This window comes from Lampris incognitus, chromosome 13, assembly GCF_029633865.1.
Source record: "Lampris incognitus isolate fLamInc1 chromosome 13, fLamInc1.hap2, whole genome shotgun sequence".
Lineage (NCBI taxonomy): Eukaryota > Metazoa > Chordata > Actinopteri > Lampriformes > Lampridae > Lampris > Lampris incognitus.
This window is the reverse complement of record NC_079223.1, coordinates 26,876,848-26,900,986: the sequence shown is the minus strand read 5'-3', so window position 1 is coordinate 26,900,986 and position 24,139 is coordinate 26,876,848. Positions and strand designations below refer to the sequence as shown.

Here is a 24,139-nt window from a genome sequence, read left to right as displayed (position 1 = left end):
CCATTACCACCAGTTACCACCAGTTTTAATCCCAAACATGCAAAAATAAACAAGACTTTATGTCTTTATGCATGCTCAATAATCCAGGTAAGAAAATCAAAGAAAGGGCATCCGGGTGGCGTGGCGGTCTATTCCATTGCCTACTAACACGGGGATCGCCAGTTCGAATCCCGGTGTTAACTACAGTTTGGTCGGGCGTCCCGACAGACACAATTGGCCGTGTCTGTGGGTGAGAAGCCAGATGTGGGTATGTGTCCTAGTCACTGCACTAGCACCTCCTCAGGTTGGTTAGGGCGCCTGTTCGGGGAGGGGGAACTGAGGGGAATAGCGTGATCCTCCCACGTGCTACATCCCACTGGTGAAACTCCTCACTGTCAGGTGAAAAGAAGTGGCTGGCAACTCCACATGTATCGGAGGAGGCATGTGGTAGTTTGCAGCCCTTCCCGGCTTGACAGAGGAGGTGGAGCAGCAGCTGGGATGGCTCGGAAGAGTGGGGTAGCAGGCCAAGTACAACTGGGGAGAAAAAGGGGAAAAAAAAAAAGTTGAATCAGTTCATCTGGATACATTTATTGACAGAAACATTTTATCATCTAAATGACCTCTTCAGTCTAAACTGACTGCAGGTATTCCCACCCTTATAAACATGACAGTGGCATAACAACCAAAACCAACAATCAGTTTCATATGTAAATAGGCAAGACCATTAACATGCTTGATAGGGAGGAATGCTGGTTTGAACGGGGAGTCAAAGAGGCCATCTATGTGAAGCGGGAATGATCATCCCTGAACCGAGGGGGGGGGGGGGGGGCTAAGAGTATATCGCCATTTTACAATGCTGTGATTGCAAACATTCCCAAATCCTCTGTGAATAGTACATATGGCCATTGAAACTCTAGTTAATGGTCACGCCTATTTGCATATGAAACTGATTGTTGGTTTTGGTTGTTATACAACTGTATCATTTATAAGGGTGGTGATACCTGCAGTGAGTTTAGACTGAAGACGTCATTTAGATGAGTGATGAATAAACGTTTTATCCAGATGAACTGATTCAACTTTCTTTGATTTTCTTACCTGGATTATTGAGCATGCATAAAGACATTTAGAATGAAGAGATCACTTAGATGAGTGATGAAACGTTTCTCTCAATAAAGGTGTCCAGATGAACTGATACAACTTTCTTTGAACAAGCCTTTATGTTTGTCAATGATAAGATCCTCCTCCTTGTCCTCTTCCTCCATTGACTGGGAAAATAAACCCACTCAGAAAAGAAAATTTAAAACCCCAGTAGGTCTGCCCAGTTCGCCCAGTCAGCCAGACCAGCAGGCCTAGCCGCCCCATCCAACCCCGCTGTCATCACACCTGAACTCGGCCTCGCTCGCCCTGCTGCTACCTCCGCTACCCTTCTTCAGCTCAGCTTTGGTGAAGGAGAACTGGGCTTGGCCCTTCTGAGGTGTGGACGGGTCCTCAGGCAGGAACTCCACGATGTGCGGGCTGTCCTCATTACGCCGAATGTAGCCCTTACTGATGACATGCATGATGCATGACAGGACATCGCTGGTGCTGCAACTGAACCGCACCGCACAGGGCGAACGAGACGCATCCTGCTTCTGACAAGAGTCCAACACCTGGAGGAGGGAGACAGAGAGAAAGAGCGAGAGAGAGAGAAGTTTAACCTTGGACGGTATGGCCCAGGATGTAGAACGGGTTGTCTAGTAATTGGAAGGTTCCTGGTTTGATCCCTGGCTCCTCCAGAGAGTGTATTAAAGTGTCCTTGAACAAGTGTGCTTGAGCAAGACACTGAAGCCCTAACCACTCCTTATGAGCAGGTTGGCACCTTGCATGGCAGCCTCCGCCATCAATGTGTGAATGTGTGAATGTGAGGCATACATCTCAAGTATAAAATCTGCAATACATACATGTACTATATTCTGTTATGGCCACCTACCTCATGTATATAAAATAACCTGTTAACATTTACTCCAGCATCTTTGCACTCTGCACCATTGCCTTCCTGTTATAACATTGTTTTTTTCTTTTTTATAATATACTTTTTATATACATCTATACCTGTACATCTACTACTACTACTACTTTCAGCTGCTCCTGTTAGGGGCCGCAACAGCGGATCATCTGTTTCCATTTCTTCCTGTCCTCTGCATCGTGCTCTGTCAAACCAGCCACCTGCATGTCCTCCCTCACCACATCCATAAACCTCCTTTTGGCCAACAGAGAACATGTGTGTTTGTAAAGACAGCAAGTGATTTGGTGGAGTATAAATATTCACAAGGGACTTATACTCTCCATATAGGAGGCCTTTGATCATAACATATCGGACCAATGTGTCCGACTTAACCTCCACCTCAGCTAATGGGAGTGAATAATGTACTAAAATTGCAATACCCCTACTCCTACTATTAAAGGAGGCATGATAGACTTGGCCAACCCAATCGCTTTTCGATTTAAGAGGTTGTGATTCAGTTAGATGCATTTCCTATAGCAGAGCTATCTGAACCCTCTTGCTTTTAAGATAACATAAAATCGTCTTATGTTTTATGGGATTATGGATGCCATATACATTCCAGAAGCACACTTTAAGGGAAGCTGGCTGACATATGAATGAAATGGTTAGAAATCATTGACTGTGATAGGAAAGAAAACACTACAATATCAAACCTGTCATCTGTCGAAACAAGAACAAACAAAAAACCAGGAAACCACCCCCACCCTTTCCGATGAAGTGCTCAACTTCGTGCATATTGCACTAAAATCAGTGTTCTTCCATATAAAACACTTCAGACACTGCAAACACATAAATGAAACAACTGCATACAGCAAACTGTGGCATTTTGCACAGAAGGGCCTATATAGTAAGTATGAGCCAGGTTAACGTAGCAACTCGGTGAACTCCTAATGATAACGTTGTCCCTGTGAATTAATGTTAGGCCTAATACCCAGACAGGTGGCTAACAATAGTAACCTATCTTAAGTAAAAACAGTACAACCAATGAGTTAGGCTTTGCTCAGTTCCACGCTGAGTGACATATGTAACATAATGCCTGTTATGAAAGTTTTGCAGAGATGTCCATCCGTTTAAAATGATATCCATATCCATTCAGCTAGCCAGACCACATTAGCCAATCTAGCCATGCGCATACGGCATACAGTACGGTGGAGCACTGAGTGATGCTAGCATTAAATGAAAAGATGGCGTAGCTTCATGTCAAACGGCCGGGGACATATTTCCCTTACGTAATGGCTAGGCTTCTATGAGTCCGATCATAGATAGGCAGGCAGTTTGCTTGGATGGGCATCCCCAGGATTTTGCTGAAGAAGTCTTCCATAAATGCAGTCACCTGCTGTCCTTCCATATCCTCTGGGATGCCTATCACTGTTAGGTTGTGACGGCGACTGCAGGATTCCAGATCATCTAGCCGCTCATGCAGATTAGCATTGCTCTTAGCTAGGTGGGTGCAAAGGCTCTACAAATTTGTAGTTCTTGAGTCCATCTCTTGCAGTGAATTTTCAACATCTGCCAGGTGACCACCGATTGAGAGCACGGTCAATTGCAAGTTGTTGATTGAAGTTTGGGTCTCTTTTCTAAACTTTACGATGAGGCTAATCACATTAGCCATTGTAGGGTAGGGAGGCTTAACGCTAGCTACTTCCATGCTACTATCTCCACTGGTAGTTTCACAATCAAGCGTGTCCTTTTTCTTCCGTTGTTTTGGCATGTTATGAGTAAAATGCATCATTATAGTTATCAGATAAATTTGTAGATGAAGAAAACAAGTTTGCAACAAATTATTGTAAAAAAAAAAAAATCATAGGAGCTGGTCTGGGCCAAATCAACTCACTATCCATGCTCAGCAGCGTCCCAAGAATTGCTTTGTGAAAGGGTGTACGTGCATATTATGCTATTACATTATCACTGTGTCAGTGGCATCAAATGGTCTTAAAATAACAATAATATCCATCCATTATCCAAACCGTTTATCCTGCTCTCAGAGTCACGGGGATGCTGGAGCTTATCCCAGCGGTCATTGGGTGGCAGGCGGGGAGACATCCTGGACAGGCCACCAGGCCATCACAGGGCCTATATGGGTAATCTGCCACCCCTATACACTCTGCATAAGATAGCAGATAGACAACTCCTCCTCCAATCACCACGCTGAAGAGGGTGCTTAGTTCCACTCCATTTAATGGTTGACTGGAGGTAGGGTAAAACTACAAGAGGTACAACGCAACAAGTATATAATGTACAATACATCAACAAAACGACCCTGAAATGATATTTGAGTTTCAAGTGTGTTACTGCTATGCAATTTCTAGTATACACTTTATTATTGACCAACTAAGGTGAGTATTTTGGCTAAACTGCTGACAACGGATTATCACAACCAACTAATTTGCTAGCATTAGCATTTGCTAACAGCAGCACATGTAATATCAACTTATACAATAAAATACGAAATATTACATCAAGCCAAACTAATATGACTAACAAATGTGACTTAGCCTTATGTTAAGAAAACTAACAGCGATAGTGCATCCAAAAGCATGAAATGTATGTAGAGGAATACTGATATCGTGAACAAAATGTCTAGAGGCTTTTACCAAGTTTTCTGTTGACTAGTGCACTTCCTGTGCTGTCGATGTGATGCTGGTGACATCATCAGTGAACAAAAGACTCTGGTCATCAATGAGAGCATACACGTTGATTGCCTTATCCTGCTGACCAGTTAGAAACACTTTGACAAGGCAGATCTTTGAGCAGATTTTACCACTCAGATTACTTCCACAGACTTCAGTGCAATTAGCTGACATATCTTCTTTGGAAATATCACTCCTCTCCCCACCATGATCTTCAGTAGGGGTGAGGGCATTTGCAGACTTGGGTGCAGGCCCTGGGTGTAGAGCAGAGTGATGCCTCTCACTGCCGCACTCATTACACTTTACCGACATTTCGGAATTCCTTGCTAGGTGTGTTGTTGATGCTATGCATTTAAAGCAAATGCTATTCTGCTTTAGAAAGGCTTTCATGTCTTCCAGAGACTTTTCCCTGAACCCTCTGCATTTGTGTAAAGGGTGTGGCTTCTTATGAATTTGACATAGCTTTGCTGGATCAATGTTAGCAGACGAAGACATGCAAAAGGCTATTTTATTCAGAGAGATGTCTGTCTTGTGGACTGAGACAGATGTTCTGTTTGCATTTCTAGAGTGTTCTGGTTTTTTGTGGTCTGCATGGAGAGGGAGAAGGAAACAAGGGTCATTACGCATCTTTGCTGATATGAAATCAACAAGGACAAAAAAAAAATTTGAGAAAAGGAGACCCCATGCTGCTTTTTGAACATGCAGCCTAGCGTCATCCATCTCTCTTGTAGATTAAAGGGCAGTTTTTGAACTATGCTCGTTATGCCCCATGCTGTATCTGAACAGGCAAGACCAGAAAGCAATTCCTCCGAGTTTGCTGCTTGAAGCTCCATCAACAGGTCTCCAGTTCTCTCAGTTTCTTCCAGTCTTTGTTTGAAATCTTTGGGAAGCTGTCAACTCTTTTGAGTAACGCACTCTTGACGACCTCATGTGCCCCAAAGCATTCATCAAGTCACTGCCAACTCATCTGGAGTCCCTTTTCTACATTATAGACATGTATGGCTCTTATCTGTTTTGCTTGTTCTCTCGACTCTGCACCTAACCATTTAACTAGGCGATCCATCTCTTCTTTAACTGAGAGGTCAAGGCCTATTTTGGTGTTCAAGAATGACGCTTTCCAGGCCCTATAACTTTCTGGGTGATCATCAAACTGCAGTAAGCCTATGGCGATAACTTCTCTACGTGCCATGAACCTAACAAGATCAGACATATTCTGATTGTCTCTATAGTGAGCCTGTGGGAACACACATGCCCAGGAAATTGGGCATGGGTTTTTGGTGAAGGTGGGTAAGTCTGAGATTGTGGCACTGGGGTTAGGGCTGGTGGCTGCGCCACACCATGGTGGGGAGTATCTGCAGGTAAGTAACTATGATTCACAGGTGGCCTGACATGGCCAAAATAAGCTTTGTGCTTCTGCTCTCTAAAGTCTGAATGATCTATGGTTTGTGATTGCCTGATAGCATTTGCATCAGAGTCGGTAACTTCTCTCTCTACGCTGACGGCGTGTCCACTAGAGAAATGTGTTTCAACATCATAGGTGGCCCTTGTAAATGGCCTGCTATGGGGAAAGCTACTGTCTGTATCTAGGCCATGCATTTGGGATGGCACTGGTGGTGGCCTTGGCTCTTCTGATATCATGACTGGGTCTGCCTGAATGTCAGTCCAAAGTCTGGTCCGCTCTTGAACATTGGTTTGCTGAGCAGAATCATGAGCACTAAATCCTACATCACTTTTCAACTCACAGTCCGATTCTTTGTCGCACACGAGGGCTGCCGCCAATGCTTCGGCCTTTGCAACTGCTGCTGCTGCTTTTTCAGCATTTAGGACATCAAGTTGTGCATCTAAGCATACTTTTCTCTGCATCCAAGTGTGCTTTTTGCATTTAATCTGCATTTCCTTTTCTGCATATTTTACTTTAGCTTTGGCCTCTGCAAAGGCTATGGCAGCTGCTGAGTTAGCAGAGGAGCTGCTAGAGCATTTAGATGTTGCTGACCCGCCAGACCAGGTAAAAAGGCTGTTTGGGGATCGTGACTTCTGTTCTTCCATAATGTCGTGGAAGCCTGATTGTTAAGCTGGTGTTCTGTTGTAAGCCTTCTTCACTGTTCTATTGTGATGACACTGACCTGCTCTGCTGTACCTCAGCTCGTTAGGAAGCTCTTGTTTTACTATTCTGCCACCCCTATACGCCCTGCATCAGCTGGCAGATAGACAACTCCTCCTCCAATCACCATGCTGAAGAGGGTGCTTAGTTCCACTCTGTTTAATGGTTGACTGGAAGTAGGGTAAAACTACAAGAGATACAATGCAACAAGTATAGATGAGTTTTCCCGCCCTTACCTAGGGCGCCAGGGCAGGTGCATTGTTCTTCCGGTCTAAACATCCGTAGCCAGATGTAAACATGCAAGCCTAAATCTGCGATGTCTTCAACAACATTAAACATTAAAAATGAACATTAGAAAATCAAAAAATGGTTCAGGGACACATTGTGCGGTGCGTGGCTGTACTAATACACGGAAACGCCTGAATGAGTGGTTGAATAGAGAGTGTGTTGCCCATCAACCTGCCACAAAACGGCAATGTCCCTGCATTCCACTGTTTTCCTTCCACAGAAAACCAACAGCAGATTTCAAATCATGGATGTGGTTGAAAGCTTTGAATTTGAAGAAACCACCAAAAAACGTCTTTGTTTGTTCCCATCACTTCATTGCCAAAAATCCAACCAAAGAAAACCCTTTTCCTGAACTGTGGTAACTAGGTAGCTACTTGTTACACCGGAAAAGAAAAGCATAGGGTGGCCCGAATGCGGAAATGGACCGGAAGTGCCGCATAAACTTGTCTATATAAATTTCAATACATCAACAAAACGACCATGAAATGATATCTGAGTTTCGAGTGTGTTACTGCTATGCAATTTCTAGCATACACTTTATTATTAACCAACTAAGGTGAGTATTTTGGTTAAACTGATGACAACGGATTATCACATCCAACTAATTTGCTAGCATTAGCATTCGCTAACAACAGCACATGTAATATCAACTTATACAATAAAATACGAAATATTACATCAAGCCAAACTAATATGACTAACAAATGTGACTTAGACTTACGTATGTTAAGAAAACTAACATACCTACAGTGCATCCAAAAGCATGAAATGTATGTAGAGGAATATCGATATCGCGAACAAAACGTCTAGAGGCTTTTACCAAGTTTTCTGTTGACTAGTGCACTACCTGTGCTGTCGATGTGGTGCTGGTGACATCATCAGCGAACAAAAGACTCTTAAAGAGATGGTACACATTAACTATACTGACAGCACAACGGGTAATAAATCAGATTTAAATACCGGATCGGTCGAGGCCTGGTTGACCAACGACTACCACCAGTACTGTTGGCCAGCAGGGTGCTGGTGGAAACTGGGCTACTGTTGGGAGAAGGAGAGGGGGAAGGCACGTCCAGAGGCAGTGGGAGAGGAGGAAGGGTAAGAGTGTGGAGGTGAGAGTCAGAACTTTGAATGTTGGCACTATGACTGTTAAGGTGAGAGACCTGGCTGATATGATGGGGAGAAGAAAGGTAGGTATACTGCGTGTGCAAGAGTAGTTATCATGAAAGGCTCACTTTAGCTGAGTACCGCCATGAGTGTATGTGTCTCTCAACTGGAAAATGTGTTTCAGTGTGCGATGATGGAGATCATTAATATCAACTCAGTATGTTTTGTATTTGTCATGTCAATACATTGTAGTGTCTCAACCGTGTCGACATATTTGACCTATATTTGACCTGTTGTCCTTGCCCTGTGATGTTTTGATGTATTAATGACAAAAACAAATACCGACTAGTACTTCATTCATTCTGAACTTCCCTGGCAGACGAGAGACCAGCAGTACAGAAAGTCCTGAGAACTGGAGTTAAGAATCACTGTCTTACAAAAGTGAGGAGGAGTTCTGAGGAAAATCCAATAAACACATCTTTTTTTCAAAATACACATTTATGGCATTTTTATTCTTTACTCGACAGGACAGTAGAGACAGACAGAAATGGTGACAAACAGGCAGAAAAGATCCAGTGACCGGATGTACATGATACACACTTAACTGGCTAAGACACAAGGACAACCTTGACTTTATCTTTTTCAATCAATCCATAAAAGAATATTTGTAAAAAGTCTCATGTCTATATAGAAATCTGTTTTTAACAACCTCAGAACAGAAAGGTCCTTCAAACCCCCTGTGATGTTTGGTGGTCAACTAAGGCGACACAGACTTCAGGTTGAGAACCATGGCTTTAACACATCATTGCAGTTTACAAATGCTATTTCCTTTATACCACATCACAGTCAGTCTATATATCCATCTATTACTATTAATACCAAACTTATGACTGAGAGGGTCTGACCTTGAAGACCAGGTTGTCCATGTGCATCTCTTTCTCCTCCTTCATGATGTGGACGATCAGACAATAGATGTAGTTCCTCTTCCTCTCCAGGGTGCGCGCAGCATCCTCGTTGACGTTCAGGTAGGTCTGTCTGGGGAGCAGGTAGAAGGTCTTCGGGCCCTCAGCGCTCTTTACTGCCGCCTGCTGGTTCAACATCACCACTCCTACAGAGAGACAACAGAGACGGAGCTGGAGCTCAAGCAACAGCCAACTTACCAACATCTGTTACAAGAGAGTAAAACTAAAACCAGGATCTTCACGGCTGCAGCTTTAACCAAAGGATCACTTTAATTTGTGGTCTACATTTATTATCATTATTCATAATCATTAGGGGGTGTAGCAGTTTGGATTTTCACCCCATACCAATCAGTACATGCCTCAGTTCATGCAGTACAGGATGCCATTAGTGGATGATGGAGTCACACAAGCAGTGTATTTGGCATTAAACTTAAGCTGTACATGTGCTATTTCAACAAAACTGTATCCTGTGGAGGATTTCAGTGTTTAATTTAGACGGTTTGTGGGATAGAGATAAAACTCTGAAACAATGTGGGCACGGTCTGTAACTACACACAGTGTCCAAAGGACAAAGTGACATGAGTTAACCACCATGATGTGCACAGCCTCTGCATAGCCTGTGTGTAGTCTGAGTAGTCTGTGCAGAGTCTGTTTTGTCTGTGTAGAGTCTGTGATGAGTCTGTGTAGAGTTTGTGTAGTCTGTGAAGAGTCTGTGTAGAGTCTGTATAATCTGTGCATAGTCTGTGTAAAGAATGTACAGAGTCTGTGTGGAGTCTGTGTATAGTCTGCCAATGAAAAGCACCTGGGACTTCCACCACAATGAGGCGCCAAGTCACTAGACAGACTCTTCTCTTCTGTAGTTCCCCAGTGGTGGAATGCGTTACCAAACTCCATTCGATCCGCTGAGTCCCTCTCCATCTTTAAGAAGAAGCTAAAGCCCTAGCTTTCACGAACACCTCCACACCTGACGGTATTAATAAAAATACATTTAAAAAACAAAACAAAAAAATAAAACAAACGCTTCTATGCACGCTATGCATTGCCTTTGTGCACTGCTTGTTAACACCTATGTTCTATCGGACTTGAACCTATTTTTTTGGCACTTAGTTGCATTGTCTCCTGACTAATTCATTGCTTGTGATGTATTAACTCTCAGATGTACGTCGCTTTGGATAAAACCATCTGCTGAAGGAAACACTCACATTGTAGTCTGTGTAGAGTCTGGGTAGTATGCATTGAATACGATAAAACATCAAAAATAAATTTGTAGGGTCATGATGTTAAGAGGACATGGCAAACCCCCCCCCCCAAAAAAAACTGCTAGTGTGGTATTTTTATGATAAAATTTACTACACAAATTTAAATAGAACCAACCCAGCCACTAAGAATGCACAAGTCAGTGCATTCTTAATGCCAGTCCCAGGCCCGGATAAATGGGGAGGGTTGCACAAGGTAGGGCATCCGGCATAAAACCTTTGCCAAATCAAATATTTGGATCAAAAATCAGATTTCCATATCATGGTTGAGGCCCAGGTTTAACAATGACCACCACTGGTAATGTTGGCCAGCAGGGTGCCAGTGGAAACTATGCTATTGTTGGGCGAAGGAGATGGGGAAGGCATGTCTAGAGGCACTGGAAGACAAGGAAGGGTAAGGAGTGTGGAGGTGAGAGTCAGAACTTTGAATGTTGGGTGTTAAGGAGAGGAATGTGGAAGGACAGATGGTGGTGGATTTTGCGAAAAGGATGGAAATGGCTGTGGTGAATACATATGGAGCAAAGTGCACACAGGTTGACTACATCTTATGTAGGAGTAGTGATCTGAAAGGAATTGGAAACTGCAAGATGGTGACAGGGGAGAACGCAGCTTGGCAGTTTCGGATGGTGGTCTGTAGGGTGACTTTGGAGACCAAGAAGAGGAAGAGAGTGACGGCAGAGCCCGACGGCAGATCAAATGGTGGAAGTTGAAGAAGGAAGACTGTTGTGTGGTGTTCAGGGAGGAGTTAAGACAGGCACTGGGTGGTAGTGAAGAGTTGCCGGATGGGTGGGCAACCACTGCAGAAATAGTGAGGCAGACAGCTAGGAAAGTACTTGGTGTGTCATCTGGACACAGGAAGGAAGACAAGGAGACTTGGTGGTGGAATGAGGAAGTACTGGAAAGTATACAAGAGGAAGAGGTTGGCAAAGAAGAAGTGGGCTAGTCAGAGATGAAGAAAGACAGGAGCACTAGGAGTTGCGGCATAAAGTGAAGAGAGAGGTGGTGAAGGCAAAGGAAAAGGCATATGGTAAGTTGTATGAGAGGCTGAACACTAAGGAAGGAGGGAAAGGTCTTGTACTGATTGGCTAAAAAGAAGGCCCGAGCTGGGAAGGATGTGCAGCAGGTTAGGGCAATCGTGGGTAGATATGGTAATGTGCTGAAAAGCGAGGAGAGTGTGTTGAGAAGGTGGAAGGAGTACTCTGAGGGGCTGATGAATGAAGAAAATGGGAGCGAGAGAAGGTTAGATGATGTGGGGATGGTGAATCAGGAAGTGTAGTGGCTTAGCAAGGAGGAAGTGAGGGCAGCTATGAAGAGGATGAAGAGAGGAAAGGCGGTTGGTCCAGATGACGTACCTGTGGAGGCATGGAGGTGTTTACGAGAGATAGTAGAGGAAGTTTTAACTAGATTGTCTGTGAATGTTCTCATTCATCCAGGTCATGGTTATACAAAGGAGTTGAATCAAGTGCAACTGGACTTGGTATATAGCCGTGAAGACGTTTCGCCTCTCATCCAAGAGGCTTCCTCAGTTCGTGCCTTTCTGACTAGACCAAGCTAGTCTGACTGGCTGGTGATGAGACTCAGAATTTATCCTCTTTGGAGTTGTTGTCAGAGCTATAGATGTCCATGGCTCTTTGTGTTCCGATGTTTACCAACGCCCGTCGCTAACAGAGCCATAGATATGAGTGGCTCTTTTGTGTACCAATGTTTGGCCGTGCCCATCGTAATCGGAGCTATTGATATGTGTGGCTCTCCTGTGCTCCGATGTCCAGCCGCGCCCGTCGCCATCGGAGCTATTGATTTGCATTTGTTTAGCAGCGACGGTCGTTGGGGCTGTTAGTTTCGACTTCATTATTCAGTGGTCATGAGAGTTGCTGGAGCCGTTAGTGACCGACTGTTGTTCTTGGAGGCTAGGCGGCCAAACATCGGTACGCAAAAGAGCCACTCATATCTATGGCTCTGTTAGCGACAGGCTTTGGTAAACATCGGAACACAAAGACCCATGGACATCTATAGCTCTGACAACGACTCCAAAGAGGATAAACTCTGAGTCTCATCACCAGCCAGTCAGACTAGCTTCGTCTAGTCAGAAAGGCACGAACTGAGGAAGCCTCTTGGATGAGAGGCGAAACGTCTTCACGGATTTATACCAAGTCCAGTTGCACTTGGTTTTAACTAGATTGTTTAACACAACCTTGGAAAGTGAAAGGATGTCTGAGTAGTGGAAAAAAAGCATACTGGTACCGATTTTCAAGAACAAGGGTGATGTGCAGAACTGTAGTAACTACAGAGGTATAAAGTTGATCAGCCACAGTATGAAGATTTGGGAAAGAGTGGTGGAAACTAGGTCAAGAGGAGAGGTGATGATTAGTGAGCATAAGTATGGTTTCATGCCACAAAACTGCACTACAGATGCGATGTTTGCTTTGAGAATGTCGATGGAGAAGTACAGAGAAGGTCAAAAGGAGTTACATTGTGTCTTTGTGGATTTAGAGAAAACATATGACAGGGTGCTGAGAGAGGAGGCGTGGTATTGTATGAGAAAGTTGGGAGTGGCAGAGAATTATGTATAAGAGTGGTGGTGCAGGATATGTATGAGAGCAGTGTGACAGTGGTGAGGTGTGTGGTAGGAATGGCGCATGGGTTCAAGGTGGAGGTGGGATTACGTCAAGGATCGGCTCTGAGCCCTTTCTTGTTTGCAACTATAATGGACAGGTTGATGGACGAGATCAGACAGGAGTCTTCTTGGACTATAATGTTTGCAGATGACATTGTGATCTGTAGCAAGAGTAGGGTGCAGGTTGAGGAGAGCCTGGAGAGGTGGAGGTATGCACTGGAGAGAAGAAGAATGAATGTCAGTAGGAGCAAAATGGAATGAATATGCACGAACGAGAGGAAGGACAACGGAATGGTGAGGATGCGTAGAGGTGACGAAGGCGTATGAGTTTAAATACATGGGGTCAACTGTTCAAAGTAACAGGGAGTGCAGAAGAGAGGTGAAGAAGAGAGCAGGCAGGGTGGAGTGGGTGGAGAAGAGTGTCAGGAGTGATTTGCGACAGAAGGGTACCAGCAAGAGTTAAAGGGAAGGTTTAAAAGATGGTAGTGAAACCAGCTATGTTGTATAGTTTGGAGACGGTGGCACTGACGAAAAGACAGGAGGCAGAGCTGGAGGTGGCAGAAGAATTGAAGATGCTAAGATTTTCATTGGGAGTGACGAAGGAGGACAGGATTAGGAACGAGTATATTAGAAAGACAGTACACGTTGGACGGCTTGAAGACAAGGCAAGATAGGCAAGATTGAAATGGTTTGGACATGTGTGGAGGAGAGATGCTGGATAAACTATGAGAAGGATGGTGAACATTGAGCTGCCAGGGAAGACGAAAAGAGGAAGGCCAAAGAGGAGCTTTATGGGTGTGGTGAGGGAGGACATGCAGGTGGCTGGCTGGCAAGACAGAGGAAGATGCAGAGGACAGGAAGAAATGGAGATAGGTTTATGTCCTACCACTCCGGGAGATCTTTTACAGTATCTTGGAGGGGAGAAGTGTCCAAACCACACGGCTTATCCACAGGGGGTGCCTCAAGGGTCAGTGCTCGGTCCTCTTCTCTTTTCAATATACACCACTTCACTTGGTGCAATCACCCGCTCCCATGGTTTCTCATACAATTGCTATACTGACTATACTCAGCTCTTCCTATTATTCCTGCCAGATGACCTTACAGCAGAGGTGTAAAAACCAGGTCCAGAAAGTACAAGTCCAAGCCATGTAATTGCTCTACTCATGCACTACACCAGCAGATTCTAGTCAACACCACTCCTGAAATAGGTAGGGAAAACTAATTAATGAAATCAGCTGGTTTAGTAAAATGGTTGGAGCAAATACACGGTTTGAACATTTACTTTCTGGACCTGGTTTTTATACCTCTGCCTCACAGTCTCGGCACGGATGTCTTCATGCTTTGGTGTTAATCGCTGCATGGATGAAAGAATGCCACCTTCAGCTTAACCTATCTAAGACTGAGCTCCTTGTCATCCCAGCCAGTCCATCCTTACAACAACAGATCAATATCCAGCTTGGATCAACCCAACTCATGCCCTCAAAGTCTGCCCGAAACCTGGGTGTTATGATTGATGACCAACTAATCTTCGAGGTTCACATGGCCTCAATTGCTCAGTCGTGCCGATTTGCCCTGTACAACATCAGGAAAATTAGACCCTACCTGTTTGAGAATGCAGCACAACTCCTGGTACAGGCTCTTGTAATATCACGCATTGACTATTGCAACTCCTTACTGGCAGGTCTCCTTGCATGCACTTTCAAACCTCTGCAAATGATTCAGAATGCGGCGTTTGGTCTTCAACCAACCCAAAACAGCACACGTCACTCCGCTGTTCATATCCCTCCAATGGCTCCCAGTTGTTGCCTGCATCAAATTCAAAACCTTGATGCTCACTTACAAAACAGCAACTAAACCCAGCTCCTGCCTACCTGAACTGCCTCATGCAGGTCTACACTCAGTCCTGCTCAATACGCTCTGCAAATGAAAGGCATCTGGCCCTTCTGCCACAACAGGGCCCAGGTCACTAGCTAGACTCTTCTCTTCTATAGTTCCTCAGTGGTGGAACGAGTTACCAAACTTCATTCGATCTGCTGAGTCCCTCTCCATCTTTAAGAAGAACCTAAAGACCCAGCTCTTTCATGAACACCTCCATACGTGATGGTGTTAATAAAAATACAAAAGAATAAAATAAAATAAATAAATGCTTTTATGCACCCTATGCATTGGCTTTGTGCGCTGCCTGTTGATATCTTTGGCACTTTACAATGTTACAATTTCCTTTAGCAGACAGAGAGTTAATACAACACAGGGTAGGATTTAGTCAGGAGAAAACAACGCAAGTGCCAAAATACTAGCTTCAAGTCTGATAGGACAGAGGTATCATCAGGCAGTGCACAAAGGCGATGCATAGAGAGCAAGTACTTTTTTCTTTTTACATTTTTTTTAATTAATATCACCAGGTGTGGAGGTGTTCGTGAAAGAGCTGGGTCTTTAGCTTTTTCTTAAATATGGAGAGGGACTCAGCGGCTCGAATGAAGTTTGGTAACTCATTCCACCACCGGGGAACTACAGAAGAGAAGAGTCTAGCTAGTGACTTAGGGCTCCCATTTTGGCAGAAGTGCCAGGCACCTTTCACTGGCAGAGAGCAATGAGGGGGACTGAGTGTAGACCTGCATGAGGGAGTTCAGGTAGGCGGGAGCCAATTTAGTTGCTGTTTTGTAAGCGAGCATCAAGGTTCTGAATTTGATTCGGGCAGCAACTGGGAGCCCATCCATCCATCCATTATCCAAACTGCTTATCCAACTCAGGGTCACGGGATGCTGGAGCCTATCCCAGCAGTCATTGGCCGGCAGGTGGGGAGACACCCTGGACAGGCTGCCAGTCCATCACAGGGCCAACACATTCACACGTAGGGACAATTTGGCCGATTCACCTGACTTGCATATTTTGGGCTGTGGGAGGAAACCGGAGCACCCAGAGGAAACCAAGCTGGATAATGATCTGTTGTTGTAAGGATGGATTGGCTGGGATGACAAGGAGCTCAGTCTTAGATAGGTTAAGCTGAAGGTAGCACTCTTTCATCCGTGCAGCACTATCAGCAAGGCATGATGATATCCGTGCCGAGACTGTGAGGTAATCTGGCTGGAATGATAGAAGAGCTGGATATCATCAGTTTAGCAATGGTACGAGAAACCATGGGAGTGGATGATTGCACAAAGCGTTGTGGTGTATATTGAGAAGAGAAGGGGACCAAGCACTGAACTTTGAGGCACCCCTGTGGATAAGCCATGTGGTTTGGACACTTTTCCCCTCCAAGATACTGTAAAAGATCTCCCCGAGAGGTAGGACATGAACCAGCGGCGGGCAGATCCTGAGATGACAAGCTAAGTTAGTGTGGATATGAGGATTTGGTGGTTAACCATGTCAAAGGCAGATGACAGATCTAGCAGCAATAAAGCTGAGGACTGACCAGCAGCTCTAGCCAAACGCAGTGATTCCATAACCGACAGGAGTGCAGTCTCGGTAGAGTGATCCCGCTTAAAAGCAAGACTGATTCGGATCCTACAGATTGTTCTCAGAAAGGAATTCAGAGACTTGGTTAAAGGCCGTGCACTCAAGAAAGGGTAGTAGTGAAACTGGTCTGTAGTTTTCAACCTGGGCTGGGTTGATGGTAAGTTTCTTGAGCAGCAGGGTGACCCGAGCTTGATTAAATGCAGTGGGGAACACACCCGTTGTAAGCGAGGAGTTGATAATGTGTGTGACTGCAGGGTTAAGTGCGGGGGAAATGGTCTGTAGGGGGTTGGATGGTATCGGGTCCAGCGGACAGGTAGTGGAACGAGAATCCAACAGAAGCTTAGACTTCCTTCTCGGTTGGGGTGAGAATGAGGCGAGTGAGGCACTGGGTTTTTTCCCTCCCTTTTTCTCCCCGTTTGTATCCGGCCAATTACCGACTCTTCAGAGCTGTCCCGGTCACTGCTCCACCCCTTCTGCAGATCCAGGGGGGGCTGTAGACTACTACACGCCTCCTGCGTTACATGTGGAGTCGCCAGCCGCTTCTTTCGACCTACGTGAGGAGTTTCACCAAGAGGACGTAGCGCATGGGAGGATCATGCTAATCCCCCCAGTCCCCCACTCCCACCCCGAACAGGCGCCCTGACCAACCAGAGGAGGCGCTATTGCAGCGACCAGGACACATACCTACATCCAGCTTCCCACCCGGCAAACACGGCCGATTGTGTCTGTAGGGATGCCCGACCAAAAAGAGGTAACACGGGGATGCGATCCAGTGAGCCCCGTGTTGGTAGGCAACAGAATAGACAGCTACACTATTCGGACGCTGAGTGAGGTTCTGTTAGCTGGCAGCAGTACATGGCGTTGGTCAGGCTCAGAGAACTGATTATTGATGGCAGAAACCTTATCAGTAAAGTATGAGGGGAACATTTCTGGAGTGAGCTGAGTGGAGGTTGGAGGAAGAGGCAGATTGAGGAGTGAGTTAAAAGCAGAAAACATTTTTCGAGCATCAGTGATAGATAGTAAGTGGTCTTAGCTGTTTTTAAGCTGGAGGAGAATGATGCTAGGAGACAAGGATAGTCACAGGTCAATGAACTCTGGTTTTACACCATTTTCTCTCTGCCGCTCTGAGACCCATCCCTTGCTCTCCGATGACCTCAGTGAGCCACAGACTGGGGGGGGGGGGGGATTGCGTTGTTATCGCCTAACTAGATCCTTGCTTGTGTTGTATTAACTCTCAGATGTATGTCGCTTTGGATAAAAGCGTCTGCTACATGAAATTGTAACACTGTAACATTTTAATGTGCGCCAGTTCTTCCAGAGACAGACGACCAGGAAGGCACCAGGCCCGGGTGGCATGTCACCCTCTTGTCTTAAAGTCTGTGCAGACCAACTGGCCCCCATTTTCACACTGGTCTTCAACAGATCACTGGAGCTGTGTGAAATCCCCTCCTGCTTCAAGAACTCCACAAGAAACCCCGTATCACAGGATTAAATGACTACAGACTGGTTGCCCTAACATCTATGGTCATGAAATCCTTCAAGAGACTGGTGTTGGCCCACCTGAAGGAACTCACAGACTTAGACTGCTTTCATTTATCATTTCCTCATATGCATGTCTCATACATACAGGGGAACGAGATTATGTTTCACAGGACTCCAGACTAACTTTTTCCACAAGGAGCTATGATGCTCCTTACTGAAAATTTTAGGAGCACCAGCACAAAATTTCAGAGCACCACTTAAATCGATACGCAACGCAACACATTGATATTTTTTCCATCTTCACTGTATCACTGATAAATGCTTTGGTAATAAATAGACCACTTACAGAAATAACAATATGCTGCTTTATTTTAAATGTCACAAAGTGAGGTAGTACTTAAGAGCAAAAACAAATAAATAAATAATAAATCGAAATAAAAAAAAATATAGTATATAAATAAAATGTAAACTTTAAAGTGCTTTTTGTAAACATAGGCACAAAATAATACATTTATAAATGTAAACATAAGGTATTTGGCCAGTAACATTACTGTCATTACAGCACAAGTACCACAACAAAACAAGTAAACACTGACCTCATACAGTATGCCTCTCCTTCCCTTCCCTTTAGATTAGAGCACATCCCTCTGAGTGCCACTAGGAGGCTCTAAGGGCCAACGCTTGTAATTGGGCCTTCTAGCACTTTTACCCTGACTGAACCACATTGGTACAGCCTCCTTGGCATCAAACTCACCGTGACACACTGCAATAACCCTGGAACAGTAAAATACTCACTGTACCTAATAAATGTTTTAGTAATAAAGTGCAATAAATATGTCACTCACGTATCTGATCAAGCTGTATTATACTGTACATAACCACCTACTTACTATAAAGTAACGCTTTTTTACATTATTTATCATCACTCCCTCACTTCTTCGCACTATATACTTTTTACATTTCACGTAAACGGTTTCACCTGTATATAGTCATTCCTAGTGTATATTTCTGAAGATTGTGTGTTCTGTGTGCGAATACAATGAGCCAAACCGGAGTCAAATTCCTTACATACCTTGAGCATTTGTGTGCTGGACTTCCATGTGGCCAATCAAAACATTCACTGGCCTCCCTTGCTGCAGGATCCGTGCATACACAATCTTGCATTCCTTGGTTGACACATCGTGTCGCCATCAATCATGAATGAGAGATACATGGAGTCCGCTATTTTTTTGCGTCTTCTTTTTAAGTGTATCCGCTATCACTCCAATAAACTGGGCACATGCTATGTTGTTGCTGTATGTGTGGTTAACTTTAACTCTGTTCTTTTTTAATAAGTCTATGTGACCCTTGAATTTTGTGAATGGTAGTTCTTCTTTGGTGATGTAGTATGCTGTATTGAATTTTATTTCCATTTCGGCCTCTTCTGCAGAACGATTTGCAGATGCCTGCCTTTCAAATGCTGTTTGCAGAGACGCTGAACTTCCAGCCGTGCACCTGTCCCTGCACAGTTTGTGCTTCAGGCTGTTGTTGTGCTTAAAGATGGTATTGTGCTTGAACAGAGCAGTGCTGGTCGAAGGGTCGGCAAACTTGGTTTTCCCCGCAAAAGTTGGCCCACACTGGGAACAATACATGCAGTACATGGTTCCTTTTTCTTTGCTAAATCGCAGCCATGGATATTGCACAAGTGATTCCTGTCAGAAGGAATACGTCTTTGCCTTTTTCACATGACCTGCTGCTTCCTCATCTGAACTGTCATCAGTTTGGGTCGGTGGAACAGAAGGAGGGTTTGAAGGAGGATCTTTTCTTTAAAAAAAAAAAAAAAAGAACCAATAGTTCGTTTTGTTGTTTGTTTCACAGCGAGAGCAAGTCCTACTGAGTGGCGACTAACATCCCGCGCACGATTCCCCCCCCACAATGCTGCTTTGATTTGGTCATGTCACAAGATCGTCGCAGTAACTCCTCTCTCTCACACGGGTACACACACACATATGCCAAGCCCACTCATTCACAAGTGCGGGTTCTCGCTCTTTTCTATCTTTTTTTTTCAATTTCCCCCCTTTTTCTCCCCAATTGTATCTGGCCAATTACCCCGCTCTTTTTGAGCCGTCCCAGTCGCTGCTTCACCCCCTCGCTGCCGATCTGGAGGGCACCCCGACCGACCAGAGGAGGCGCTATTGCAGCGACCAGGACAAATACCCACATCCGACTTCCCACCCGCAGACACGGCCAACTGTGTCTGTAGCGACGCCCGACCAAGCCGGAGGTAACACGGGGATTCGACCTGGCGATCCTGTGTTGGTAGGCAACGGAATAGACCGCTACGCTACCCGGGCACCCAAGTTCTCGCTCTTACTGGTTTTCACAGTCACCTGGGAGGGTGAGGGCACCACTACAGGTCTGAGGAGGAGGCTTGTAGCCAGTGAGGGCCTGGATGCCCTTCCACAAGCGCCGTGCACAGTCCCCCTGCTCGACCCCCTGCAGTTTGCCTACCGAGCAAACAGATCAGCGGAGGATGCAGTCAACATGGCATTGCACTACATCCTCCAACACCTCGACTCGTCTGGTGGTGGAATGAATTGAAACAGCTGCTTCAAGAACACCTCGACTCGTCCGGTGGTGGAATGAGCTAGTCCGGTTGTGGAATGAATTGAAACAGCTGCTTCAAGAACCCACATCGATTAGCTTCTAGTCAGATTTCAATTTTTAAGTGCTTTTACTGTATATATTGCGCTGTCTGTTTTCTTTTTACAGAGAGTTCTTAATTGTTCATTGTAAATTGTATATTACAAATTGGAATGCGTGTGTACCTGTTGTACGCACATTTCGGAGCTCGTACCTTTTTTCATTTCACTGTACTCGGGACTTGTACTTGTGTGTACGTGACAAATAAAACTCTTGAATCTTGACTCCCGAGGGACACACGCAAGGGTCCTGTTTGTGGAATTCAGCTCAGCATTCAACACCATTGTCCCAGATATCATCCACGCCAAACTCACCCAGCTCACTGTACCAGGCCCCATCTGCAAGTGGATTGAAAACTTCCTGACAGACAGGAGGCAGCTGGTGAGGCTGGGGAAAATCACATCCAGCACCCGGACAATCAGCACTGCCCCCCCCCCCCAGGAATGTGTGCTCTCCCCTCTACTCTTCTCCATCCATCCATTGGCTGAACCGCTTATCTTGCTCTCAGGGTCGCGGGGATGCTGGCACCTATTCCAGCAGTCATCAGGTGGCAGGCGGGGAGACACCCTGGACAGGCCGCCAGGCTATCACAGGGCCAAGACACACACACACAAACATTCATACCTAGAGACAATTTAGTATGGCCAATTCACCTGACTTGCATGTCTTTGGGCTGTGGGAGGAAACCGGAACCCCTGGCTCCCTCTACACAAATGACTGCACCTCAGGAGACCCACCTGTTAAACTCCTGAAGTTTGCAGACAACAAAACCATCAATGGCCTTACACGGGATGGTGATGAGCCTGCATATAGATGGGAGGTTGAACAGCTGGCGCTCTGGTGCAGCCATAATAGCCTGGAGCCGAATACACTCAAAACAGTGGAGATGACAATGGACTTCAGGAGGACTCCTCCAACACTGCCCCCCTCACCATACTCAACAGCAGTGTCTGTGGTGAAAACCTACCGATTTCTGGGTTCCACAATCCCCCAGGACCTAAGGTGGGTATCCAACAGACACAATCATCAAAAAGGCCCAGCAGAGGATGTACTTTCTCCGCCAGCTCAGAAAGTTCAGCCTGTCTCAGGAACTGTTGATTCAGTTCTACACTGCAATAATCCAGTCTGTCCTCTGCACATCTATCACTGTCTGGTTTCTATCAGCCACCAAACAGGTCAGGGACAGACTAAAATGGACAGTTAAGTTTGCAGAGAAAATCATTGGTGCCAACCTGCCCTCTATTCAGGACTTAGACATCTCCAGAGTCAGGAAACGGGCAGGCAACATCACTACACACTGCTAACAATTACCTCTGCATCTCTGATATAATCTCTGCATCATTGCACTTTATTGCCTCTTTTTTTGCCTGTATATAGTCAATCCTCGGGGATATATCTGAGGATTGTTGTGTTGTTAATCTACGTTAAGTTCACCGTGAGAGCCACGAAACCGGAGTCAAATGTCATGTATGTGGAAACTAACATTGCCAATAAACTTGATTCTGATCAATTACACTGATTGTAGGCCATGCCATTTCAGTATCTTCTGCTTGAATAATAACCATAAACATTTCATCGACTTTTACCAGAAATGAATGGAAAAAAATTAGACAAATCTATAATATGCCAACGTTTTAAAAGTCAGTGTGATTTACGTAGATGTTGTCTCAGGTTAAAAGGGAGTCTTGCCAAGTTGTCTAACACTTTTCAAGTTTATCATAAAATCAAATAATGAAGTGTCATGAGAAGCTCCCAACTCTTTCCAGTCTTGTCTCTTCTATTCATATGTGATGACAGCTGACAAGAAAGTTTTATTAAATCTCACTGATATGAATTTTTTTTTTAATGAGCCAAGAAAGAAACTGAACTGTAATCCAAAAATTGAGTAACTGACTGAACCGTGAGTTTAGTGATCGTTACACCATTAATATATATATCATTCACCAACAGTGGAATAACTATGATGTAGGTCCTCACATGTTGGTTTTTAGGTATGAAACTTAAGTTATTTAGTGGAGGCTATATGGCCTACAGAGATAACACATTTTCTCAGAGCCTCATTAGCTCTGATGTTGGTGGTAAATTAAGAGTTTTTGATGTTTGAAGTAAAAGTTGGTGAAAATTAGAAGCAAGCAGTTGATTAACCAGTGATGCTGTAAACAGTGTAACCACTTATATGCCTTCATATGCTGGTTTTCACTGAAATGACAGTTTGGACAGTGTTGTCAAAGAGATTGTTGTTGTTTTAGGGCTTAATAATGATCAAGATCCCCCAAAGCTCAGTTAAGAAAAGAATCCAACAGCCACGTACAAAATCCACCGTCACTGACCCCAGCACGCAGCACAACGCTAACACACAGTCGGATGAACACTGTCTTTTACTGCCAAGATAACAGATGAGCATTGAATCTCTGTTGGCCTCATTCACTGCAGTACAGCTTGTATTGTCTAACCCTAACACATGACCATAACATACACAGTCAACATCAACACACAACTATAACACACCCTCATCATTAACACACACACCCTCAACTTTAACACACAACCATAACACACACCTTCACATCAACACACAACTCTAACACACACCCTCAATGTTAACACACAGACCCTCAACATTAACACACACACACACACACACCCTCAACATAAACATGCAACCATAACATACACCCTCAACATTAACACACTAACGTAACACAAAGACTCAATGTTAACACACACACACACAACCATAACCCATACCCTCACATCAACACACAACCATAAAACATCCCTAAACATTACCAAACTAACATTGTGCATTCATTCTGGTACAGCTGATGCAAGGCAAAGCTTGCTCTCATTTTGAACTTGTTTGCTTTTAGATTTGTTTTCCTGCATCACTGTTTAGCATTTCATACAAACATATAAATGATGAAAGTCCACAACTACCTATAGAGAGAGGTCAGAGGAACACTGTCCTTAATTATTGTCAGTAAAGATTGAGATGACCTTACCCTGGGTGAGGTCAGTGGGGTGGCTGGTCGTCAGCAGGCCTGTCTCTCCAGTGAGGGGAGAGAGGGCATGAGCGACAACTGCCGGTGAGAGACCTGTCGACTGATGGATCACCTCCACATTGAGCTCCTACAGAAGAGACAAGACGGCCACAGACAGACAGAACAACAGTCAGACAGACAGTCAATTGCTTTTCAAGGTCTTCTTGGTATCCCTTGCTACAACTCTTAAAAGTAAAGTGGATTGTGCCTTTTGGCCCCTGACACTCTGTATCAACCCCCCCAACACGTTAGATAATCTTTTAAACACCTCCTAGAACTAATTTTTAATAGGATGGCATTTTTATAAAATGGGAACCGTGTTATTTTTTTTTCCTTCTTGTTTGTATGAACATGTTTTTATCTTTTCTCATAATTTTATTCTCGTTTCGTTACTGTTTAAGTATCTTTTTATAAATTAAGAATTGCATCTATTTCATGCTTTTGTGAAGTGCTTTGTTTCCATGTGTTCAGAATCAGAATCAACTTTATTGGACAAGTGT

The 24,139-nt window shown here is 44.6% G+C and overlaps 1 protein-coding gene across 6 annotated transcripts in view; it reads right to left on the bottom strand.

Annotated features, from left to right (window-relative positions):
- Nucleotides 1–24,139, bottom strand: part of LOC130122616 (cullin-9) — a 268,978-nt gene that overhangs the window by 55,635 nt on the left and 189,204 nt on the right. For all 6 annotated transcript variants that reach the window (XR_008811248.1, XM_056291554.1, XM_056291556.1 and 3 more), the window contains 3 exons: nt 23,601–23,727; nt 9,052–9,254; nt 1,363–1,628 (listed from right to left, as the gene is read on the bottom strand). Coding sequence is in view for 5 of the 6 variants with exons in the window: in XM_056291554.1 (XP_056147529.1) it covers nt 1,363–1,628; nt 9,052–9,254; nt 23,601–23,727 (596 nt within the window). In the remaining variant the exon portion in view is untranslated. The remainder of the gene's footprint in view (nt 1–1,362; nt 1,629–9,051; nt 9,255–23,600; nt 23,728–24,139) is intronic.